The sequence below is a fragment of the Lissotriton helveticus genome, chromosome 7, assembly GCF_964261635.1.
Source record: "Lissotriton helveticus chromosome 7, aLisHel1.1, whole genome shotgun sequence".
Lineage (NCBI taxonomy): Eukaryota > Metazoa > Chordata > Amphibia > Caudata > Salamandridae > Lissotriton > Lissotriton helveticus.
The window spans coordinates 1,388,566,068-1,388,583,913 of NC_136068.1; the positions used below are offsets into that span (position 1 = coordinate 1,388,566,068).

Genomic DNA, 17,846 nt, shown 5'->3' on the forward strand with positions numbered 1-17,846 from the left:
TCGCATTTGGGACCTTATAAGTGTTTGGCCATGCAACAGTTGGTGTTGTTGCACCAAGGATATTCTGCTGCATAACTAAATACTTATAGGGTCAAAAAAGCGAGACATATTGGCTTTGCCAATGCTTGTTTGTTTTTTGTTGCTGTTTTGTTTAAGTTGCCAGATCTACAATAGCTGGACATGTTTTTTGTTAACAGTTCTTTGCATCAAATGAACTTGTTTTCATTGCTCTAAATGTTGTTTCCATTCTGGTTGTAGGAAGCAGTCATTCCCGGGGGTGTGGGGGCTGCCTAGCTGTGCGCATGCACCGAACTTTGCAAATGAGAAAAAGCCTGGTGCAGGCGCAATTTACAAGTGTGGAGTGAGTGAGCCCAATGCAGCATGACTCACTCACACAGGAGTTCATGCACTTCACCTGCATACTCAGCATGGTTTAAGGAAACTCTACCCAGTCCCTCCCAGGCATCGAACACATATTTACCAAGAAACTCTGAGAAGAGCCTGCCTGCTGCACGGACGGCTGGTGGTGTGTGTGCCTGGTGAAAGCGTGCACTGCCGGCTGCTGGTGTGTATGCCTGGTGAAAGTGTGCACTGACGGCTGGTGGTGTGTGTGCCCGGTGAAAGCATGCACTGACGGCTGGTGGTGTGTGTGCTCGGTTAAAGCGTGCACTGACGGCTTGTGTTGTGCGCCCAGTAGAAGCGTGCACTGACAGTTGGTGATGTGTGTGCCTGGTGGAAGCGTACACTGACGGCTGGTGGTGTGTGTGCCTGGTAGAAGCGTGCACTGACGGCTGGTGGTGTGTGCCTGGTGTAAGCGTGCACCGACGGCTGGTAGAGTGTGACGGCTGGTAGTGTGTGTGCCTGGTGAAAGTGTGCACTGACAGCTGGTGGTGTGTGTGCCTGGTGGAAACGCGCACTGATGGCTGGTGGTGTGTGAGCCTGGTGGAAGCGTGCACTGACAGCTGGTGGTGTCTGTGCCAGGTGGAAGCGTGCACTGACGGCTGGTGGTGTGTGCCTGGTGGAAGCGTATGCCGCCAGTTGGTAGTGTGTGATGGCTGGTAGTGTTTGTGTGCCTGCTGAAAGTGTGCACTGACAGCTGGTGGTGTGTGTGCCTGGTGGAAGCGTGCACTGACAGCTGGTGGTGTGTGTGCCTGGTGGAAGCGTGCACTAACGGCTGGTGGTCTGTGTGCCTGGTGGAAGCGAGCACTGACGGCTGGTGGTGTGTGTGCCTGGTGGAAGCGTGCACTGATGGCTGGTGGTGTGTGTACCTGGTGGAAGCGTGCACTGACGGCTGGCGGTGTGTGTGCCTGGTGAAAGCGTGCACTGATGACTGATGGTGTGTGTGCCTGGTGGAAGCAGGAGCATTCACAGTGATAGAAGACACAAATTAAACTGACGAAGAGGAGGGGGAGAAGGGAGGGGGAGTGCGAGCAGAGAAGCATGATTTACACCTAGAAGACACAAATGAAGCTGGGGGAGAAGTGAGGGGGAGTGCGAGCAGAGGAGCATGATTCACAGCTAGAAGACACAACTGAAGCTGACCAGGAGGGAGGGGGTAAAGGGAGTGGGTAGTGCAAGTGGAGGAGCCTGATTACAGCAATAAAAACACAGATGGCAGCTGTGCACGTGCACGAGCTCATGAACGCAAGCTGTAGGCCAGCAAAAGCCTCTGGTGGGACTTTTAAAAGCCACTTACTAAATGTCTCGAAAGACAGCGGGTGAGACCTAAAAATGCAATTAGCTTGCCCTATAGGTGGTGGTGTTGCCGTTCACACAAAGCTGGCCCCCAGTCTTTAAACCTCAGCCATATAAAAGGGTTTTGCTGCCATGAAATGTTTTTCCAATGCTTTTAAAGGACTGGATCAACGTTTGATAGTATTACAGCATACTGCAAGCATCTAGGATTGCTCAATTCTGAACAGGAACATACCCCACTCAATTCCACAACTAACAATTCCAAATAAAACCACATAATTCCAATACAAACAACACATTCCCTCCACTACAAACAAATAAACATAAAAAACAACGCCAAAAACTCAAATGTTCACAAAAGCGAGACTGATTGCATTGCTAATGCTTGTTTGCACTACTACAGGTGAACAGCATTTGTGTTTTTCCTATGTTTATTTTCAAACTTTACATTGTTTGAACTGAAAAGCTAGGAAATTGTTAACAACTGAAAAAATAAGCAATTTTCTGCAAAAACAGAAACAGCACACACCTCGGCAAAGTGGAGAATCTGATCCATTATAGGTTTCCGGTTTTGCCCAATCTCTGACGAGAGGTTTCCATCAAGACGTGATAAATCAAAAGGAATTAAGCAGGTCATCGAAAGCCAAAGAAGAAGCATGTACCTGGTTTCCCATGTCTGCAAAATAATTACATGATTGAATGACACTTTGTTAGGACGACAGCATTCTCAAGGCGTCTCGAAACTGTCAGCATGGTTGTGAAGATTTACTTTAATAAATGCTACTTAGCTCGTGGTCTGCAATCCAAAGACAACTGTCTACACAAAGACTAATTACGTTTCCGTCTAAGGTAGAAACCAGTATGAAAAACATGCTGGAGAAAATAATCGAATAACTCAGTTGGAGCACTATTCAGACACCATATTATCCTTAGACAGAAAATTCTTCAACTGAGGATTCACTACTTCCTCTACAAGTAGAAGATCTTCTATTAAACCCAACTCTAAACCATGCCCGTAGCTCACAAGACAGTACGTTCTGTGCTAGCCTGAACTCACCCATTCAGAAATTTGGGGTTTAGCCTCCCTGGTCCAATCAACAATTTATTCAAAATGCAACTGGTGTTTCCTTTACGATGCAAATTATTGGCCTGTAGTCTTGCACAAGGTAACTTGATGAAGTTTAAATAAAGATTTTATGCTCATGTCCTTGACACATTTATTTATAGGCAAACTCAAGATTCATTTCAGTTTAAAATTCTGACATCATCATAAATAAGGTACATACCTCATGGTCCTTTGGATTCTGAATTGCAAGCATGTCCAAAACAGGATGCACGTTCACAACTTCATGAGGGAAAAGCCGTAAAAATGTTTTGTAGCCTCGCACCTATAAGCATAAGAAATAGTACCATGAACTTTTCACTTGCCGTCTGTTTAAGGCAGTTAGAAGAGGACATTAATAATTCTATAGAGAGCTTTCTGCAGGTCTTTTTATTTTCTTCAAAAACCCGCCCAAAACCGATTCAAACTAACACAATAAACAATAGATATTAAAGTAGATTCGTGTCCTTCAGTGTTTTCATGTTTCGCTTCTGGATTAGGTATCTCCATTCACTAGACTCGATGTCATCGGGACTGCTATTTTGTAAAAAAAACGAATTATATATTATAACTCGTTTTTTTTTACAAAATAATACAATTCACGTACAAATTAAATGTAAATTATTAAACAAGATTATATCCCTAATTTGATACATTTCTGAATGATTAACCCCAAATGAAGTATACTTTTTAAACTTGTTTTTATAAGCATTTTCCATTAATAATACAAGAAGACCAATACAAATAAACATTGCAGAACTGATACATGACTGATTCAGAATCACAATGCTGATGAGATTTCACACAAAGCCCCTATCAGATGGGGTTCATCACCCCCATATTGACAACGATCATCTCATTGTTCAAATCATAGTTGGTCCCGCCTGGCCTACCAGGTCACTAAACATCAAGACTACCAGTTCTCCCACCCCACAAGAGGAAGCACCCCACCTGATGATCACTCTTACCCATGTCTAAGCAAGTGCTGGTGAGACTGCAAGGGTAGTTCTCAGGGAACCATCGTTCCTCTCAGTCACCCCACTCAAACGTTCCACCACCTCGCCCCAAAGTTACAGAACTTGCTCTGCGTTCTCATCTGTCCGCACTTGCCCCAACTAACATACCTCAGCAACCGACCATTCCCTCAGATCCAACAACAATTTGTGCCACTGTGGGGACGTGGGGGGTATCTAATGTATCACTAGGCATCTACGGGCCCCACCAGCGTGAATCAATAATTCATTTTCCTCCCTGTTTTTTGGGAGCGTCATAAGCCCGAGCAGGCAATGACATATCGTCCTGTCTATTTTGGTGCCTGTGACCTCCCAGAGTGTTTGCGTCACTTACATCACTCGCCACCTGCTGTGGACAACTCCATGTCCTATGGAGAAAACGCACCAGGGACGCGCTATATCTAGGACACACATCTGTGGGACCAGGAAAGATCCTATGTAAACGATGCAGCGCAAGTTACACCCACTGTAGGTAATAAAACTGCATAAGAAAGCGCGCATTACTTGCAGTGTCCTTCACCTGGACAGGAGCACGTTTCCATTCGGCGTCTGTATGAGGGTCTTCCAGATCTGCTGACAAGCCAGCAAGGGTAGGCCCCACATCAAGGGTGCATGACTCCTTTGGCTCATCAGGAAATTCAACCAGATCCTAGTGCCGTGCAGGAGAGTTTTGCATACTGTAGAAACTGTCCCGGTGCTACCTGGAACAGGGTGGTCGCTTCCTCCATTGTAATGAAGGCACCATTAAAGCATAGGCCAACCGCCGCCCGACATCTGACCTCCAGCCACTGAGTCACATCCATCAAGGACTGTACTTGATGGAAAGGCTTCAACTACCGAAAGGGGAAGAAGCCAAGCATATGGTACATATTGCAAAACCAGCCACACCACCTGCTCCCAGACCACAGCCACCTGTCTCACTATGTGGGGGCAGTCCTCTGGCACTCCAACGCCACTCATCTATAGCTTGGGGAGATCGCCGTCATCCACCAATGCCAGCCAACAAGCGTTTTTCCCCATTGGGGCCGTCGGCACACCACAAGTTCGCACACTGTAGGAATCCAGCCAAAAAGTGAAGCTGCCGTACGAGAGCCCCACTCCGCCCTCTTAAGGTCCACTTTCAAGGTATGTTATTTGTCCTGGCTCCTCTTGCCAGCCCACACTAAGTACACCAACAAACTATTGAGTTCCGTGAACATAGCCCTCAGTAAGTCACAGAAAGAATGCTGCATCATATACAGATAGCGACGCAAAAGCACCATCTTGCTCAGGGCTAGCCTTCCCATCACAGAGATCAGAAGTGTATTCCAAAACCGAACCTCGTAGACCCTCGATCACTTTACCCATATTCAGTTCATATTGGGGTCCCATGCCATGGGCAATCTGCATGTCCATGTACTGAAATTTTACTGTCTCCCAGGGTAGACCTACCTGAGGGAGCTCCTCCCTCGAACGCTCCACAAGGCCCGCTAATTGGAATAGCATTGACTTGAGTCTATAGACATGTAAACCAGAGTCCCCACCATAGTCCTCCAACACTGCCAGCAATACGGGAATCGATTCCTCCAGCCTGCACAGGTATAGGACAGTATCATCAGCATACATCGTCACAGTATGCACAATGTCACTGACGCGTACACCCCACTCCGCCAGGCACCCAGCCAAGGGCTCCATTGCTAGGGCAAAAAGGAGTGGAAACAGGGGGCAACCCTGCCTCGTACATTACAGGCCTGTCTGTCCATATCCACACCATGCACCTGGCGTACAGAAGGCGCACACAGGACACAAATTCTGGCCCTACTTTCTATACAATGCAACACCTCTCGCAGATACTCCCATCCCAAGGTGTTGAAGGCTTTTTTGAAATGCAGCAACACCAGTGCCGCTTCCAAGTCCATCTCCTGGGTTGAATGCATCACGTGGGACAATCTTCTAACATTCATATGGGTACCTCACCCAGGCATAAACTCACACTGATCGTTCCCCACCAGGCTTGACACTACCAGTGGTAGCCTCTTGGCCAGTACCTTGGAGAGGATCTTTGTGTACTCGTTCAACATGAAGAGAGTCAGATAAGAACCCTGGCTACTCGGGTTCTACCTGGCTTAGGAAGCATCAAAATAAGTACCAAGCACATAGGCGCTGACAGCGTGCCCCAGCGCCTAGTCTTCAGGAGCGTTTCCGAGAGTATGGGAACCAGTAAAGCGTAGTAGGTTTGATAATATTCTCATTGCAAGCCATCAGGATGGGGACTTTTACCATGGGTCATATCTTGTATGGTTACACTGAGCACCTCATCTCGAAGCTCCCTTTCCAGGCTCACCCTCTGCTCTTCCATACGCCAGGGTAACACCACTCTATCTATCTAAGAAAGCCCTCACTGCTTCGCTCGTCTAGATTAAGGTGGTGTCTCATACACCCCGCCAGATGGTCTAGCAATAGACCGTTAATGCCCGACGACCGTTGTTCAGTCTGCCTTAGACAAGGATAAAATCAATGTGGAGGGTCGTTCCCATTTAAGGAGGCAAGCCAGTAGGCCCTGGATTTGTTTCCCTCCCGATATAATAGTTGTCAGTATTCCTGCCTGCGGTAACAATTTATCCTATCCCATATAGACGACACCGCACGCCGAGCCGCTACAATTGCATCGCCTTTTGTTTCCTGCCTTCCAGCTCGTTGCCGTAGGCTGGTCAGGTCCCTCTCTGCCTGCAGTAGATTATTGTGCTGCCTCCGCCGAGTGCAGGAATCGAGAATAAAAAAACCCAGATATGAGCATAGTTCTTCATATCACAGTCCACCAGCCTACCATAAAGAATATTTGGTGGAATGTGCTGCAGGCATTTGAAAGACCAAATAAGATTATGGATGCAACACTGGCTCCATCTCCCAGCAGGTGGAGGTCATTCATTAGTCCTGTAGTGACTCGTAACGATATAGGGAAAAATAGGATACATTTTGTATAAACACACACATAGTTTAGGCCTGCAACTTCTATGCAGAAGTTCCAAGTTAAAAGCAGCTTTAGGCCTCAGTAGAAATATAGGCCTCTGCACGAGAAATAGGTCAGAAAATAGCATAGTACAAAAGACAATGAGTTTAGCTGAATTTACCAGGTCACAGAGTTTACATGATGGTAGGCATTATGGATGAAACCACAGGCCAGAGGTCAGATAAGTGTGGCTAAAAAGCGTTAAGCAAAAATGTAACCACTTGCTTCACAGGAAAACAGATGTGTGTAAAAAGTCTGAGAATAGGAAGACCACTGAGGAGGTTTCCGCCAATATGAGATGCGAGGGCCATGTGGCCCATATATATATGTGCTTTGTTTTTTTAGGAAATTGTTGTAACTGCTGACTTTAATATACTCATTTGTGATGCACATCCTATGCTTGTAACTTTTTTGTCTTGTGGTTTGGAGGAATAAATAAAGCTGATTCTAAGCTGGGGCAGAGACATTGAGTTGTATCTAACTTGAGGTGAACTGATCTCTCCTGTAGTGACTGATCCTCACTACAGTATTGTAATAAATCCTTATTGTACTGTTAACTTGTCATTCTTGGTGATTCATATTTTCCCCTAACAGTACTTGTGGCAGAGACTCCGCACTTGAGGCAGAACGTCAGGAATGAGAATTCTCATTGCTGAGCTTCCACTCGAATACAAAGACTCGCCCACGAGTGCGGACGCCATTTGTGAGTCTGGCCCATAAGGTTTTATTGGCTATGAAACAGGGGTTCCACACTTGTTCTATAGGCTTAAATAGGTACTAAAGGTTGTAAATCAGCCTGCAGGTGAACACGTCAGCTAGTTTTATTTTAATTCAGAATATTTGTTTTCTGAGCACCGAGAGCGATTGATAATGTAATTATAAATTTGCCGTAATAATTTTTTAGAAGCTTTGAAAAGGATTGGAGTGTATTTGGGCTGCAGCACTCCTTTGTATTTCATTGTAGCACTTGTAATACCCTTGCTACCCCTCTGTGGGACACAGATGTGCTTACCCACACATACAGCAAGCTACGCCATGTTTTGAGTCTATATGGGAAGTGTGGTTATCGTGTATGGGATGCAGTGTCTGGCAGGGTGAGGGTATGTGATACATGAGTGCGCACATCTAACCAGCATAGCCACATGAGCACTGGGATGCTGTATGCTTGTACACTAAAAAGGAGGGTAATCAGAGAAGGACCAGTAATCCATACAGCGGCATGTGCCAGGCAGAGATGCTGTTTAAAGAGGGAAAGGATACCAAAAACACAACAATGGGACTTTGTGACAAAAGCAGTAGCCATGCACCATTGTATTTTATTTATTTTACACTGTCTGATGCTGAACATATACACCCCATGAACCAGCAAGGATGTGGAAGAGCAATTAAGACTGGCAACCAGAGCAGAAACTATACAAACTTTAAATGGGAAGACTGCACCTGCTAGGTTGAAGCCAGTATCGGAGAAGGGTTTTATTTATGTATGTATTTTTTTTTAAAGGTTAAATAAGACCCAAGCATATCAGAGTACTGTACAGAGAGATTCCCTATTCCGTTAAAACACAGATAACAACCCGGAATATATGATCAAAGGAAAACCTAACTGTGCACTGTCCCATTCATCTTGGGTGAGGAGAGGACTACCTGCGTAGCTATAGCGGTATGTAAATAGTGCAAGGGCATCCTCCATCTGAACATTCTAAAGACTACGGTGTTTGAAAGATGTTGGACATCTCATTGAAGGAATCCGTTAAATAAGAACGTTTTTGCTTCTTTCTTGAATGCCAAAGGTGAGGGGTTAGCACAGGATTCAGGAGGGAGAAAGTTCTACATTCTAGGGGCAGCCCTGAGGAGGTGCGGTTATAAGTCTTGTTTTTTTCAGAATTTTGGAGAGTATAGCAGAAGGGTGAGAACACGCCTAAGGGATTAGTTGCCTCCTGATATTGTGAACTTCTGTGCCAGATATAAGGATGTCTAATGGTGTAGGGCTTTGTGTGTGAAGCAGGCTATCTTCAGCTGGATCTTGGCTTCAAAAGTCAGAGGAGAGATTTAAGAGTTTGAGTGATGTGGTCGAAACATCTTACACCGTTAATTAGTTTGCTGCAGCGTTGGGGGTTGCCTTAAGTGGTGCAGTTTTTGCTTTTGGCAGACCTATTAAGGTTGCCATCCCATATTCCAGTCTAAAGAAGACTAGGAACTGATCTGCTATCTTGAAATATGGAGATGGTATATATGGTTTTAACTCTCCAAGCTCCTTTCAGGCTCCCAAAGACAGACTAAGACCTTGCATTTGCAATGGTGAGAAAGAAAGAGCATGGTAGGTTGTTGCCTTGACAGCCCAAAAGCTAATTAGCTTGCCATGTGTTACTCTGCTGTTCTCACTCCTCTATGCAAGCATAACACTGTTTATGTATTCCAAAAACCCTTATTTTTTCTATGTTACATAATGAAACATCCTCCTGACATTCTAGAACTTCCTTTCAAAACAACTTTCACTTTCATTATGAGCAGTAAATGATAGTTCAAGGTAAAAAAGAGACAATGTAGTGAAAGGAGGCGTGCGCTGATTCATTTTCTTGGCTAGGACAACAGTATAGCACCAGTTTTGTAGTTCTCAATTTGCTAAATCTTAGCCTAGCTCTTCTGCATCCTAGTGTTATTATCTGTGGGTGCCCACATTTGCACAAAAGAGGAGATCCTCTACCCCAATTTCTTCGTTGAATGTCAGCATCACAGCTGGGGAATCCTAGTACTCCCTCCTCTCACCTTCCTTTTAACTCCACTGCATCTCACCTTCCTTTTGTCAACAGAGTTCACAATAATGTGAGCATTTTGTGTGTATCATTTTGCAGCATTAGAAAAGTCAAAGTGACGAAACACGCGTCAGCTGCCTTTTTTTTTTATATTGTACCATAAGAACGAAGATTTTGGAGAAATCTGAAGAATAAAAATAACCCTTGTTCACCCTTACATCTGATTACATTATTGGGATCACAAAGCCACTTATACTTTTTTTGTGTGTGCTTCGGTACTTCCTATCTACAAGCTCTGCGTTCTTGGACTGGGAAAGTGATTGTACCACAGGAGCACCAACTTATGGACAGTCATAATATCTGTGAAATACTGCATCCGCTTACCTTGGTTATATATTGATGAGAGAGCATTGTAGCATAGCCATCATTTCTTTTGTGTTTCGTAAGTCTCATTATAATGAGGTACTAGTTTTGGAAGTGATTTATAATGTTGCGACTTGAGTGGCAATCATAGGACTTGTGCACTAAAACGCAAGAAATTAAATAATTTATCGGTTTGAAAATGATGACCTACAATGCATTTCTTGCTACACTGCCTAGGAGAATATGTTTTTATGTTTATTGGTAACAACATCACTAAACCACTTTCAAAAGTACGCCTAAGATGGCGTCTTTGTATGTGAACAAACCCATGGAGATGGCAAAATGGGTAATGGCAAAAAAAACTGACAAATAATCAACCTTGAAGATTACAAGCTGTGGTGTGTGTATATATACACACACACACACATATATATTCACACACACACACATATACGTGCTTGCGTTCTTGCACATGGGGCTGTGGGAGGAGCAAGTCCTCAGAACCGCATTTGAAGATGCCATGTCTAACAACATTATTAGCATGGTATCACTACATTGATTACTTATTTATCATTTGGAAAGGCTCGGAGTTAACAGCAGAGAAGTTTATTGAAGGGATCAATGTGAACAACTTAAATCTCAAGTTCACTGGTCAGTTGAGCAGGGTATCGGTGAATTTCCTCGATGTGGAAGTTTACATCGAGAACAGCAAAATGGAAACCAGGTTGCATCGCAAGGATACAGCAGGGAATACAGTCCTGCATGCCACTAGCCACCATCCGGATCATCTGGTTCGCAGCATCCCCTATGGTGAGATGCTGCGGATTAGACGGATCTGTAGCACGGACAACGAGTGTAGGCAGGCCCAACAGAGGAGTAAAGTCGGATTTTTGGCCAGGGGCTATTCTGCTGTTGTGTTGGATAGAGCTATCTCAAGAGCGAATTTGACTCTTCATCCACTAACCCAGGGTGAATATACAGGGAACCCATCAACCCCTGAGAATTCAGCTCTGGATCAACCCAGGCTCATTACCACTAACAGTAGGCAACACAAACAATTGCGCAGTATTATTCGTAAAAACTGTCCAATTGTTCAGGGTGACCCTGTCATTGGAGGTACTTTGTCCAAAACTCCGGCCATTACATTCAGCAGAGCACGCTCTATGAGTGATATGCTCGTGAAAAGCAGTCCGGAGGGGAGAAGTAGTAGCTCTTGGTTACAAACCACCAGGGAACTCATTAAATGCGCATCGTGTAAAGCGTGTAAACTGGGTTGAAACAAGATCTCTTACACTACTCCCTTTAGTGATGTGCCGGTGCCCATCTCTAAAAAACTAACATGCAAATCTGAATATGCGGTGTATGTGCTGGAGTGTGCGTGTGGCCTGCAATATGTTGGGAGTACCAAGTTGCAGGTTCACAAACGCATACTCCAGCAAATGCGGGCAATCAGTAACCAGGATGAGGCATACCCAGTTGCGAGACATTTTTAATCTTGTCATGGAAATGATCTGGGGTGTTTAAGCTACTTTGCCATTGACATGGTTCCACAGTTGCGCAGAGGGGGAGATCGAGAGGCCCAATTGAGAATGCTAGAAACACAATACATCCTTGAGTTAGACTCCAAAACACTGAACGGTTTGAACTCAAGTGAAGACATGTATACTTGTCTCTAGTTTCTCCTAGGTCTGAGGGTTGAGAGCACAGCAAATAGGTATATACTGTGTGTTAGCAAGTTGCATGCCTAAAAATAATTATGAATCAATCTGTGTACGGCTGTATGCAAGAGAAGTTTCACATTGTTTGTTAGAATATATTTTCACTTTGTCACACAAGTGATGGTCTTTATGACCTACACAAAAATAAGATTTTCTCGTTTTTTTCTCTTTTTTCATATTTATGTAGAGTATTTTTTTGACCACGTTTGATAGGCAGTTAGGACGCAGCGCACTTATGGAATTGTAATCTGCCCACATGGGCTTTATTATGAAACCAGGGCTCTACAAATACAGGGGTATACATCTAACCCACAGTAAGCAGCTGAGATGGAACAAGTATACTGTTGGGGGTCAACCGATATCAGCAGTAAAAGACCCGTTTAGTATCTCATTCAAAGTAGGATATAACTAGGTAAATCCTGCACAGGCTTTATGGTCCTGTGGCAGTAACCTTGATGTTAGAGATACTTAGACCTCAGTATGTTTTGCACAAACACAGCGTATTTTGCACACTCTAAAGCGAATTTGCACATTTTAAATAATTATTTATATTGCTGTATATTTATTTGCGGAATGTTGCAAACGCTCGAATTTTTGCACTCCATTGTTGCTGCTTTATTTATGATTTTAAATATATTGTGGGGCTTTGGTTTTAAATTACATCCATTTAGAAATTAATTGTTTAAAAAGTATTTGTTTAGAACTTTCTAGTGAATTATATTGAAATGCTGCGTAAGTCTGTTGTTCATGTTCTTAGGCCTGGTGGTCAGATGATCTGCACTTGCACTTTATATGGGTGGGGCTTGCCAAAACAATGTTATGTGAACGAGGGCTCATAGGGCCCGAAACGCGTCATGGCGGTCATTGTGATGCACGCAAAATAAAAAAGATTGCAAATCACCTGTCTGGGTCCGTGTTTCTGGAGAATTCAGGATAAAGAAACGAAGTTCTGTGAACACACACATATATATATATATATATACACACACATACATACATATATATATATACACACATATATAAATACATATACACACACACACACATATATATATACACACATATATATATATATACACACATACATATATATATATATACACACATACTTATATATATATATATATATATACACACACACACACATACATACATACAAACACACACACACATATATACACACACTTATATACACACCCACGGGTATATATATATTATATATATTTGCTATCCTGGGTGCAGGAATGACCATAGCCCACCCACACGCACAGGAGGAGAAGGGGCGGTGTAGATGTCTCCGGCCATCACGTTGGGCGAGGTGAATCAATAGCCGAGCCCCCGCTACAAGGAATCCTGAAGCGTGATGGGGGATGCGGTTGGGGACTCGAGGAGGGGGCTTGTTTTGGGACTACTGGACATTGGGGTTCATGGCGGCTCTGCTCTACCCGGCGCATTGCCTACCAGCATTTTCCATATGCATGCTGGGACCTGTAGGCGCTGTTCCAGAGGCGTCTAGGAGGAGGCTAAGGCGATTGGTAGTTTCCACATGGGGCGGAGCAGTAGTTCATGAAGCAGGATGGGGGAGGACATTTATTCCGGGATACTCACCTGCTTCCTGATCGTCACACCCACGGCGCTGAAGAAGGCTAAAGACGCCGAAATGCATTCGCCACAGCGGGTGTTTGGTGAATTTCTGTGCTAGTTTTCTTGAAATAAAGCCGCTTCCAACGTTTCCCCTGCTGTGGCCTTTTCTTCCTTTGGAGGAGTTTTTTTGGACATTGTTACAGCGCGATCTCCAGTGTCGCGTTCAAAGGCTCCCGCATCACCAAGTGGCTATGGACTCACTGGTCTCCGCTTTTGTGGATTTTTGCTATCCTGGGTGCAGGAATGACCATAGCCCACCCACACGCACAGGAGGAGAAGGGGCGGTGTAGATGTCTCCGGCCATCACATTGGGCGAGGTGAATCAATAGCCGAGCCCCCGCTACAAGGAATCCTGAAGCGTGATGGGGGATGCGGTTGGGGACTCGAGGAGGGGGCTTGTTTTGGGACTACTGGACATTGGGGTTCATGGCGGCTCTGCTCTACCCCGCGCATTGCCTACCAGCATTTTCCATATGCATGCTGGGACCTGTAGGCGCTGTTCCAGAGGCGTCTAGGAGGAGGCTAAGGCGATTGGTAGTTTCCACATGGGGCGGAGCAGTAGTTCACGAAGCAGGATGGGGGAGGACATACTCACCTGCTTCCTGATCGTCACACCCACGGCGCTGAAGAAGGCTAAAGACGCCGAAATGCATTCGCCACAGCGGGTGTTTGGTGAATTTCTGTGCTAGTTTTCTTGAAATAAAGGCGCTTCCAACGTTTCCCCTGCTGTGGCCTTTTCTTCCTTTGGAAACGTTTTTTTGGATATATATATATTGCCTGGAGAACACATCTAGATGTGTGGATTATTTTTTTGCAGCCAATTGTGCAGGGCCTGCCATCTTATTTGAGAGATTCGGGAGATTTCTTAAAGAAGATCACTAATGTCTCATTGGATACAGGCTGTATACTGATGACCTTTACAAGAACTTAGACGTTTGGAGTCTAGGTTCATAATCAAATACCACACCATGCAACCCCAAGGACACAACTGTGATGAGGCACTGGGGGTACACCTTGGATAAACAAAGAATGTAGAATGCAAGCCTAATACATATAGCTGCTTCAGAAATCTCTGTTTTTAATGGTATGAATGTGCAAACCACACGGCTGTATGATAGATAATCACTGTATTTTTTATCTTTTATCACAGGTACCGATATCACTAATTTTCGGAGAATGTGAGACAGCTCAGTCAAGACAGAAAGTATGTGGCACGGTGTATCAAGTGGCAGGAGCGATGATCCTCTAATTAAAGTATGATTTAATGCTAAACTGCGAGGAATTAAGTGATAGGCAAGAGACAATTTTGCGGGAACTAAAACTGTATGTATGAAAGCTGAAACGGACGCACTGCAGTATATTAGCCCACTTGGGTTCAAATGCATGAAATAAGTCAAGAACTGCAAATGCCTAATTATGACAAATAATACCGTCATGAGATTTAATAGCTGCACTACTGTAAATGTTGCAAGCATAGAGACCCTGGCGTAACAGCAGAATTGATGTGCAAGGACGAAAGTTAAAGACTCCAGTTTATTAGCTGCTTAATGACTTCTGTTGGTTCAAAAGACCTCACTAAGGTAAAATAATTTACCAAGGTATTGAAAGCAACTGTCGATAAGGAATAAGACACGCTGTAATTTTTCCTCGTATTGCTGACAAAAACTTTGAATCTGTCTACACAGCTCCAGATGAGCAATGAAACGGTAGTCTGTTTATTATGTTTGCTGTAAACCACGATCACATGACACACCTTTAAATACTGGATTGTAAACAGACACAATTACTCGTGAGCAAGGGAAGTGGTTCCCGAAACGCGTTGAGTGGGCTGTGAAATAAACACCAGTTTTTGAACCAATTTGCTGGCCTGGACGTCGTTCTTTACGAAAGGTGAACGAGTGTGGTGGAATACTTTGGGAGTGGCGATCCCGTCCTGGCCCGCCGCTGCAAACGGCCATTGATGCTTCGCGCCGACCTTTCTGTTGGATATATATAAATCTCTCTATATATATATATATATATATATATATATATATATATATATATATATATATATATATATATATATAAATATATAAATCTCTCTCTCTATATATATATATATATATATATATATATATATATAAATCTCTCTCTCTATATATATATATATATATATATATATATATATAAATCTCTCTCTCTATATATATATATATATATATATAAATCTCTCTCTCTATATATATATATATATATATATATATATATATAAATCTCTCTCTCTATATATATAACAGCTGCAGCTTCCCAGAGCTCCGAGTTAAAGCGACCAAGGAAAACCACACGAATCCAGCGTAAATGAAGGCACAAAGTTTTATTTAAAAGTTGAGCCTAACAAAAATCGGACGCGTTTCGGGCATCCGCCCTTGCTCACAGACAGTCAGTAAGTAAGACGACCACAGTTAAATACCAGGTGCTTCACAGTTTTTTTCAATTAACATTTTTTTCTTTCTCTAACATTACACCATGTGATCATAGAAGTGGAGGACATACTACATTTTTAGTACTACGGGGTCTCTTTTCCAAACAAATTTTTTATCACGGTCTATTATTCACTTTATCACAAATGGTTAAAATCCACATTATTTTAAAAGAAAAAAGAAATGACTCCATTATTTCTTATAAAATGCATAATTGCATATAATGCTATAAAAATCCAATTAGGTAATGCTATATTACAAAACATTAAAATACAATACAGTGTCGTAAATAGGACCTTGTCAATGTGCAAATAAGCAATAAAGTGCATTTTATAAATATCTTTATAAAGTGCCAATGCATAGTGCAAATACCACAACTCTCTATGTAGTTAAATAAAGTGACAAATGCAATTAGTGCAAATTATGCAAAAATGTAAACAATTGGATATAATCCAATAAGACAAGGTTCTTATGTATTCAAATGTAATATAGCAACAACAAATATGAATGCCTATAATGCAGATAAGACCAATGGTCAAAATGCCAAATTGGAAAGAGTGGATTAGTAGTGGAAAAAGACCACTGTTGAGTATTCTCAAAACAGTTGTAGGTAAAGAACAGAAATTAACAGATAGTACCCAATGGCTATGTCCAAAAATGTAAATGAGATAAAGTGTTACCCAAATAAAAATAAGAGAAAGCTTATATGATAACAACCATGAAACCATATGTGATGGAAAAACGGGGAAGTGATAAATGAACGAAATTCTGTATATAAAAAATTAGAACGTGAAGGTGTATAGCGGCTGACACTTAGGCTAACCCAGAATAATAAGCAAAAAAGTTTACAGGAAAACATGCAAATCATCCGTAGTGTTAAGCCCGTTTGGAAATTTGCTATCTAATTCCAAAATGAATTGAGTCTCAAGTCTCCTAAGCATCCTATCTCTGTCACCGCCCCTGAGAGGCTTATCCACTGAGGCGATGACGAAATAAGTCAGGCATTGTAGATCATTTTTGTGATTGGTTTTAAAATGCCTGGCCACCGGATATGATGGATCACTGTTTACAATGGCACGAAGGTGCTGGAGAATCCTGACATGCACAGGCTGTCGTGTACTGCCGACATATCTTAGTCCACATGTGCATGTCAGGACATAGATAGCAAACTCAGTCTTGCAATTAAACTGACCCTTGATGTTAACTGGGTCAGGACTGAAAGGTGTATAGTATTGGGTAGTTGTTTTGCCAAATTTGCACGCCCTGCAGGAGGTACAACGTTTGAACCCAAAACGGGATTTCATCCACTCAACTTTTCTCCTAAGTTCAGGGAAATCATGACAAATATGTGTCCTAAGGGAAGGGCCCTTCCGAAAGGTCACAGTGGGACCATCAGGCAGTCTGGGTTTTAATACCAAATCAGTTTTTAAAACCGACCATCTTTGTGTTACAATTGATCTAATTTGTCTAGCTTGTCTGCTATAGGCAGTTATAAGTCTCGGTGCCTCGGTATTATCGTCAGAGACACTGCCTGATTTGTTGTTATGTGTTAGATCAAGCAGGGAATCACGGGTTCTACTCTTGGCTTTCTGCGCTGCCAATTTTAGGACAGATTCACGGTAACCCCTCTGCCTGAATCTATCCAGAGCTTCCATGGTGCAGACTTCAAGATAATTTTCTGTACTACATATTCTTTTAATCCTGAGTAGCTCACCTAAAGGAATATTGTCTACTACATGTCGTGGATGTGCACTGATGGCATGGAGGATACTGTTGCCAGCAGTGCCTTTTCTATGTAGTTTAGTTGCCAAGTGCCCATTGTGTACAAATATTTTGACATCCAGAAACTCTGCCTCACAATTACTGATGGATTTAGTGAATTTCAGATTTTCATGATTGGTATTTAAATTTGTAATAAAGTTGTCTGCACTGATAAAATCCCCACGCCATAAAACAAAAACATCATCAATATAGCGAATCCACAACAAAACATGTTCATCAAAAATAATCGCATGTTGTTGCCTGAGGACCTGCTCCTCCCACCAGCCCACGTGTAAACACGCATAGCTGGGAGAGAAGCAGGCCCCCATAGCAACTCCACGCTTCT

The 17,846-nt window shown here is 43.1% G+C and overlaps 1 protein-coding gene across 2 annotated transcripts in view; it reads right to left on the reverse strand.

The window, feature by feature from the left end:
- The window catches only part of TBCD (tubulin folding cofactor D), a 2,437,462-nt gene that overhangs the window by 2,208,517 nt on the left and 211,099 nt on the right, over positions 1-17,846 (reverse strand). For both annotated transcript variants that reach the window (XM_078654702.1, XM_078654703.1), the window contains exons 5-6: positions 2,982-3,083; positions 2,225-2,371 (exon numbers count right to left, since the gene is read on the reverse strand). In XM_078654702.1, coding sequence (XP_078510828.1) covers positions 2,225-2,371; positions 2,982-3,083 — 249 coding nt within the window. The remainder of the gene's footprint in view (positions 1-2,224; positions 2,372-2,981; positions 3,084-17,846) is intronic.